This window comes from Octopus bimaculoides, chromosome 29, assembly GCF_001194135.2.
Source record: "Octopus bimaculoides isolate UCB-OBI-ISO-001 chromosome 29, ASM119413v2, whole genome shotgun sequence".
NCBI classification, from domain to species: domain Eukaryota; kingdom Metazoa; phylum Mollusca; class Cephalopoda; order Octopoda; family Octopodidae; genus Octopus; species Octopus bimaculoides.
Genome location: NC_069009.1, coordinates 8,863,970 through 8,872,805, shown reverse-complemented (window position 1 = coordinate 8,872,805; position 8,836 = coordinate 8,863,970). Strand labels below are relative to the sequence as shown.

General features: G+C 37.6%; 1 protein-coding gene across 3 annotated transcripts in view; it reads left to right on the top strand.

Annotated features, from left to right (window-relative positions):
• The window catches only part of LOC106882334 (serine/threonine-protein kinase pakE), a 22,851-nt gene extending 15,285 nt beyond the window's left edge, over positions 1–7,566 (top strand). For all 3 annotated transcript variants that reach the window (XM_052977945.1, XM_052977944.1, XM_052977946.1), the window contains exon 2: positions 6,440–7,566. In XM_052977945.1, coding sequence (XP_052833905.1) covers positions 6,503–7,108 — 606 coding nt within the window. In that variant the 5' untranslated portion in view covers positions 6,440–6,502 and the 3' untranslated portion in view covers positions 7,109–7,566. The remainder of the gene's footprint in view (positions 1–6,439) is intronic.
• Positions 7,567–8,836: the final 1,270 nt, after the last annotated feature.

The window sequence follows — 8,836 nt, the reverse complement described above, 5'->3', positions numbered from 1 at the left end:
CTGAAAAAAGATTAGAGATCTATACAAATCAAATTTTCATATATAAAAGATGGAGGTGGAAATAGTACAGAAGTAAGTCTAAGATATTTCAATTTAAGAAAAAATTTAATAAAAATGATTTTTAAAATTATATAAAGAAAATATTATCGGTTTTCATGTATCTCATCTTATCAAATATTTGTAAAAATTTATAAAAATTTAAAGTAAAACCAGTTTATCTTCTGTCTGGGAGTCAAGAACATATCTGTCTATATATATATATATATATATACACACACACACACACACACACACACACACACATATCAGCAGCTGCAACAGTATCATTTAACGTCCATTTTCCATGGTGGCATGGATTGGATGGTTTAATAGGAATTGGCAAGGATAGGGGCCGCACCAGGTTCCATAGTTTGTATGGTTTGGTTTCTACAGCTGGATGCCCTTCTTAAATGCCAACCACTCCACAAAGTGTATTGGGTGCTTTTTACGTGACGTCTGGTCCTCTATCATCTCAATTCTGTTATGGTGGGCTGGTCGTCATATCTCAGTCCTCTGTCATCTCCTTCATAAGGCTCAGTATTTTAAGATCAGCCTTCAATACTTCATCCCATGTCTTCCTGGCTCTCCCTCCATATATCTATTTAATAACAGTTTGACTCATCTCCACATGACTTACAGTTTTGTGCATCTATAGGACATGCATCTCACCAGAAGAGTGCAAAATTTTAAACAAACTCATGATGCTTAGGCTTCTGTTGGTCAGATCAGATCACATGGTGTTAATGCTGTGAATGTGACATCAGCTATTTTCAGCTTCCTGCAAACATCCAAACACAGGGCAAAAAGTAAACAGCATAGTGGCTATCGCTTTCACAGTATTACTACCATGTGACTTGAGCTGACCAATAGCGGCCTATCATTCATAAGCCATCTTGAATTCATCTCGATTCTCTCACTCTTCTAATAACTGATGAGATGGATGTGTCCTAAATGCCTACAAAATTGTAAGCAATGTGGTGCTGAGTCAAACTGTTATTCAAAATATTTGTAACACTCACCAAAAGTTTTGAGTGTCACTTTCTTTTATTTCTTCACTCACTTGTATGTATCTGTTTTTTTTTTTTTTTTCTTTTAATTGTTTCAGCCATTAGACCGTGGCCATGCTGGGGCACCACTTTGAAATTTTAGTTGAATGAACGAATCAACCCCAGTACTTTCTTTTTAAGCCTGGTATTTATTCTATCAGTCTCTTTTACTAAATCGCTAAGTTATGGTGACGCAAACACACCAACACCGGTTGTCAAGTGGCGTGGAGGACAGACACAGACACAAAGGCATAGATATTTGTATGTATATATATATATATATATATATATATACAACAATATGACAGGCTTCTTTCAGTTTCCGTCTACCAAATCCACTCACAAGGTTTTGGTTGACCCAGAGCTATAGTAGAAGATGCTTGCCCAAAGTACCACACAGTGGAACTGAACCTGAAACTATGCAGTTGAGAAGCCATACCTGTGCCTATATGTATAAATGTATGTTTTAATACATCCTTCCATATATTATATAACATCTCTTACCCTGCTTCATAATCTTTTTTTATGTGATATCATAGTGATGGCATATGCTCCAGTGCAAGTATTGGTCAACTGAACCATGCCTGGTTTTATATTCTGTAGGGGCAAGGACTGAGCAGCCAGCAACAATGTGGTCAATACTCTCAATTTTGTCATTGCAGAGTCTACCTCAGTGTGTGCGACATTAGCTTGATAGTTCCAGGTGAGAAGACTCTCATCTTGTGCCACTAAGATAAATCTTTCTGCTTCAACTTTCAAACCAACAGCCACTGATCAGTTTTTTTCCCCAGCTCTTTTGGGGTATTACTCATGTAATGGCTTTTCTTCCACAATCTTGGTATTTCCTTCAAGCTTTCGTGTTTGGCTTTTGTTTTACACTTTTTGCTGCTTTTGTGGGTGGTGTGTCCTCCTTATCATCAGAATCAGGGAGGTTAACCTCTCATCTGTAATTATATGCCTCCTTTGAGATTGAGTGCAGTTTCTTACTCTGTGTTGCCTTAGCAGCTGTATCATCCAGTTGGTGTTCCTTTGGATGTACACTTGAAGCCCTCTTATGGTTGTTTTATAAGACATTTTATGCTGTGCTAAGATTTCGCTTCTTCGATGAACAATTTTCAAGTATCATACAGTGTATTAATAGCTGATCTTTGCAACCGTGTGAGTTTTTGTTCAAGGGGAAATATGTTGTTTTCATTGAGAAATTGATATATCCTTTTGGTGAGGATGGATCTAAGTATTTTGTGGTCAAACAAGTGATGAGCCTGTAGTTTTGGGGGGATTTTGTATCACTCGTTTTAGGGAGTAGGTATGTTATCCCTAATGTTAGCCAGCTTCAAGTCTTTTCAGGCTTTCTGATGATATTAGAGAAGCATTCCGTTAACTGACAGTGTGATAATGAAGCCAGAAGTTAGGGATTTTATCATGTCCAAGACAATTCCACTTATGAGCTTTAGATAGAGCTTAAGTTAGTCCCTGCATTGTAATATTGTTCCATCCCTGTTCTTCAATCTCAGCCATTCTTTCTTCTTCTTCTCTCCCTACCCATTCAGCTCCCTTGTTGAATTCCTTTCTGTCGCTCCATATGCTTTTTCCAAAATGTCATCACTTCTTTCATATCAACTATTTCCCTAACTCTCTGTAGAATTTCTTAGCATCAGTTTTAAATGTCTTATTCTGTTTGTAAAATTTGTTTCTCTTTTCACACCTACATAAAACGTTGCGCTTTCACCTGCAATTTTTTGCCTCACCATCTCTTTTTTTTTTTCTCAAGACTTCATTCATGTTTATTAAATTGTATTTTCACTTTCTAACCATTCTTGTCTTTACATTATTTCTTTTGAAGAGTTCATCTAAGGTCAATAATTCCTGTTAGAAGCTCTTGATTACCTTATTTATGTGCTCTTTCCATATTTTGATTGTACAGTGATTTGATTTGGTATTTGAAACTTTGGTTGTTGATCCCTCTCCTTCATTTCTAGATGTTCTCACAGGATATTGTTTTTTTAACCTCGAGTATTTTCTCTCTATTGACTTCAGCAAATGTGTCAGCCATTGCAGCTTTACGATCATTCCTACTTCTTGTTACTTTACTACTACTTCAGGTTCTAAGTTGCCTCCATCAACATCAAGTTCAGAGCTGTCTCTATCAATAGGTGGAAGTTTTCCTGTTTGTTATTCTCAGTGTCACTATTCTCATCATCCACTTCAGCTTGATTGTCTCTAATTCTCCTGATGTTAGACACTTATTTCGCATGATGCCTCTGCATACTAATTTGACTAATTTGTTTGTATCAGTATATTCACGCATGTCATCCCCTATCATTTCTCTCCATGACTTACTTATACTCTTCTCTTCTCCATCTATTTTTTGTAGTCCTTTCAACGTTTGTTTTATTTGGTGTTTGTCTTAAGGTGTCAGGGTTGATTTCTTGGTTCTGATTTCCCTCAAGATCATTTTCAGAGAAGTTTGTTCCAATTTTCAACTTTTTGACCTCAGGTGACCCTTGTGACGAACAATAAAGAATCCATTTTAACCCTACTGGCAAGGAGTGATTTTTATCACTCCTGTAGACAGATTTGCTTCATCAAGTTTGGAGGGGTCTGTCTACCCTTATTTGGATGGGCTGTGCTGTCTTGGTCATCAACATACTGCAGCAATGGGTTAAACATTGTGTGTATGTGTTTTATTGTTTAGGAAGTACAAATTCTTCCCTTATTGCATTGAATCTGTATATTTTGTTTTGGGGCTTTTGTTTTATTAGTGTTTGTATTGTGAGCTGTGAGTTGTGTTCTTCACTTGGGGATCGGCAGTGACATTAAGAAATGGCTCTGTATGTCCAGTGTGAACTTTCTGACAGAACACTACCTCCAGCCATGTGCTGGGGCTTTCTTTTTTCAGAACAGAATTCACCACTATTTCTTGAGAGTACAGCTGCTCCCTTTTCTTTGTCTAGAAAGAAACTTGTTGCAGCTTTTGTGAAAGGCATTTAAATACCACACACACTTGATACTTGTTTGTTTTGTGTACATATGAAGGCTACAATTCAGATGAGTGTAAATTGTATAAACACAAATACTATACTGTTTGATGTATAATTGAGAAAGAGTAGGAGTGGCTGTGTGTAGCAATGGGAATGCATATATGATTAGTTCTCGGACTCACAGTTTCGTTCACAGTTCCAATATAAATCATTCTCACAGTCCCACATGTTGCTTACACTTTCATACATTTTGCTGCAGCAACACATGATTTTCATATCATAACTCCACATGTTGTTGACACATTTTCCTGGGATGATTTACATTAAAAAGTTTTCTTTCGTTTTTTTGGCTCTTTCTTAAATCCAACTTAATGATGATCTCAAATTTAATCTTTTCTCCTAGGGAGCTCAATCGTTAGCACACTGGGCAAAATGCTTAGCGCTATTCCATCTGCTGCTATGTTCTAAGTTCAGATTCTGCCAAGGTAGACTTTGTCTTTCATTGTTTCGGTGTCAATAAATTAAGTACCAGTGAAACACTTGGGTTGATGTAATCAGCTAGTCCCCTCCCCCAAATTTCAGGCCTTGTGCCTATAGTAGAAAAGATTTTTTTTTGTCTTTTTAATCCCAGTTTTGTTGGAACCCCTGAAGTCTTTGCTTGAATAGCAGGCTTGCTACCTGCAGCCTACACTATTTTGCCATCTGTTCTTTTTAACTCTCTAATACTCTCCTGATGATTCTGATTGTGCCGAGGAGACAAATCTTTTGTAACAGCACTTCTGGTCACTGTATTCTGATTTCCTTTATATTCCTCTTGATGCTTTCTGATACCCAAGGACCCAGCAATAATTGACACTGTCTTCACCTTCTTCATTTTCCACTGTTGCATTATCTTGTATTTAAGATATGTCTATTTTTTTACCTTCCTTCTTGACATGGGCATACAAAATTTTCAGTCATAGAGCTCATGGTTCACTGTGTCCATCACCACTAGGTCAAGCACCTGGTCTGTTTGGATTAGGAAATTCCATAGGATTTTGCAGGTCCCCAACTCCAACACTCTCTTTACCTTGTCTTGCCTCTCTCTGGATCCCACTTTTGCTGCTTCATCATGTCACCACAACTTATAATGGTTTGGGGCAAGTCTGGGCATTTGTTCATCATCATCATCATCATCATTATTGGTTTGATTCAGGTTCATTCTTATTCCTGATAGAATTTATGTGGGTAGCAGGTTGCTACCTGTAACCTTAGGCATCCACAAGCTTTCAGTAGTCTTTTAAGCGCTTAAAACCCTCTGGGTAGTCTTTCCTGTTCCTAAGAGGCAAACTTTCTGTAGAAGCTTTAAAAGACATTCCATTCCAATCTCCTTCAACCATTTCTCTATATTTTTATTCACATTTCCTGACTCACCAATTATTACAGGCACAACCTTTATAGTTTTCAAACCCCAAATTCTTGCAATTTCAAATTTTAAGGGATTGTATTTGTCTTTTTCATTTTTCATCCTCTTTCTTTACAAACCTGGAATCAAATGGACATAACGGATTAGTGAGCAATTTTCGCTTTTTCTTATCTATTATTGTTATGCCTGGTCTATTATTATTATTATTATTATTATTATTATTATTATTATTATTATATGTTTAGGGTGCCATATTTTTGGTTTTGTACAGTGTATTGTTCTAGAGAGTGTATCAAAACTAAAAGTTTATTTTAAAAGTAATTCAATGATAAAATGATAGTGTGTTCTTAAGATGACAGTAAAAGGTGTTTGCTATTTTGTATATTTAAAAAAAAAATTTGATAAGGCTTACAGATTAAAATGTTTTTGGAATCACATAGACAATATTTTTCATAAGATATGAATAGTTCCCATGAACACTATTTTTTAAATTTCTTCTATTTTTGGATTTCCTGCTATCTGAGACAGATAACACTACTGAGCGCAGCTCTGTGTGCCTTGGGTATGTGCTGTGGTTTGCTGTGATGCTCTTATGGTTACTGTATTGAAAGTGTTTTGCGTAGGATGTGTGCAGTGCCCAGTAGTGCAATTTTCTGTATGTTATATATATTTGTAAGTCCTGGTGTTTTTGTTATGTATTTGTCTGAATATTTTTTTATTATACCTAATGCACCTCCTATGATAGGAATTGTTTCTGTTTTTAGATTCCACATTCGAGTTACCTCTGTTTCCAGGTCTTTGTATTTTGAAAGTTTTTCCATTTCTTTTATTATCATTATTGTTATTATTATTGTTATTATTATCATTATTATTATTGTTATCATTATTATTATTATTATTATTATTATTATTATTATTATTATTATCGTAGAGATTTGGCTCTTATTATATCTCTTTTTCTCCCACAGGAAACTGCCACTGTGTCCACCATTTCTATATGACGTCGTGTCTTATTAATTGCCCAGCAAAACATGAACTCAGGAAGTATCATACACGTAGTGAACCTCAAAGAAAACACACATCCAAACATTGCAGTGAGTTACCCAGCTTACACAAAATGCAGGAAGCCAAGAATTGGAGGCCCACAGTACACATTCAGCATCACTACAAAAACACCAATCACCAACAACAACAACAATAAAAACAACAGCAAGAAAATCAACTGCAACAGAAACAACAATGCCCCCTTCAGGAACACCAGTAGTACTAATGCCAACAGCAGGAGTTCAACTGGTGCCGTTCCCACTTTCCAAAACAGAAAAGCTGCAGGCTTTAACACTGACAACATCAAATACATTACCACAACACGCATGCACACACTGTATGGTCCAGTTGATTGGCGAGAATGCACTAGCGACAATGCTTGTACATGCCCACTGGGGCGTAGTAGCAGACGGAGCAGTCAGTATCGTTCACCTCAGAAAAAGGAAACGTATGTCCTGAATGCAGAATGCCAGCGCCCTACCCAAGTGCCGCAGCCCTCGTCCTTGGGCAACTTAACATTGGAGGATTTCTTAAGCCAGAGCCCTCTCCAACAGAAGTTCAGCTATAAGTTAAGGAGCAACAAAAGACTGTAGGGAGCACCTGGGGAGAGGGATTATATAACAGGACAGAGACAGAAGAGGAGGAAAGTAGGAAGACATTTTTTTAATGGGTTTTCATGGCCCTCACCGCAGAAACCAGCCACAGTAGGGAGATGTGGGGAAACCAGTTACATTATGGAGATATTGCAACTGTTATCCTGTTCCTGCCCCCTCACCTTTTCATTGATCCACCAGATATCAACCGAAATAAAGGGGCCTCTATTATATGATTACTTAACATGCCAGAAACAGCAGCCTGGTATCGCCTCCAAATGAGGGACATGGTGCAATGGGTGGATGGTTTGGCTTCATAATGATTATGCAAGTAATGATAGTGTTGATGTGGATGATGATGATGGTAATGATAATGATGATGAGGAGAAGGAGGATGTTAGTGATGATGATGATAACGATAATGATAGTGATTATTAAACTAATTTGTATCCACGGAATTGATTTTATTTTGTTATTTGTTTTCTTCTCTCGTTCTATGATGGCACATCACCACCAATATCACCAACAATGTCACTGCCACCAGTACCACCACCACCATTACTGTCAGCATAAGCACCAATACCACCACACCACTATCATCAACATTACCATGATACTGCCATCACCAATCTATCACCACCACCACCACCACCACCACCACCACCACCACACAAATACCACTTCATGTCCATTACCCCCACATTTAATTGCTGATATGACATAGTATGTCATAAGTGTCTGTATATTGTCTTTTTTGTCATTTTGGTTGTAAAATAAACGGATTAATCAACAGAGTACAGTATCTGCAAGTTGATGAGTACCTCATATTCCCCTCCATTTTCTTATTGCTATATATACATATATATTTCTTTTCTTTCTTTACTTGTTTCAGTCATTTGACTGCGGCCATGCTGGAGCACCGCTTTCAGTTGAATCAAATCGACCCCAGGACTTATTCTTTGTAAGCCTAGTACTTATTCTATCGGTCTCTTTTGCCGAACAGCTAATTTACAGGGACCTAAATACACCAGCATCGGTTGTCAAGCGATGTTGGGAGACAAACACAGATACACAACATATACATACACATACATATATATATATATATATACATATATACGACGGGCTTCTTTCAGTTTCCGTCTACCAAATCCACTCACAAGGCTTTGGTCGGCCCGAGGCTATAGTAGAAGACACTTGGCCAAGGTGTCACGCAGTAGGACTGAACCCGGAACCATGTGGTTGGTAAGCAAGCTACTTACCACACAGCCACTCCTGCGCATATATATATATATATATATATATATTTTTTTTTTTTTTTTTTTTTTTTTTCCAGAAGTTCATTGCTATGGTCAGTCAGAGAGTGACCATTGGTTTCACACCTGTAAAGAGTTTAGCCATAACAACCTCTCTACAAGCAGAAGGGAGAAGATGTCATGGTCAGTTAGTTTTGAAAACGATACATCTGAAGTGGTGATGCAAGAAGCGTTATAGGTGGGGCGGGTTATCTCCCTTACATCAGTTCTGGCCATGGTGTTATTTGAAGATGCTGTCGCAATTCTATTCAATGAACACCAGCATTGCAACTAGAAATGGTGGGAACACCATTAACAACAGAACCGCCAGGAATGACAGCATCAGCAGTGACTGCAACAAGAACGACAGGTGCAGAATAAACGAAAGAAATGTCAGCGATGGTAGCACATCCAATACACAGCCTTGAAAATA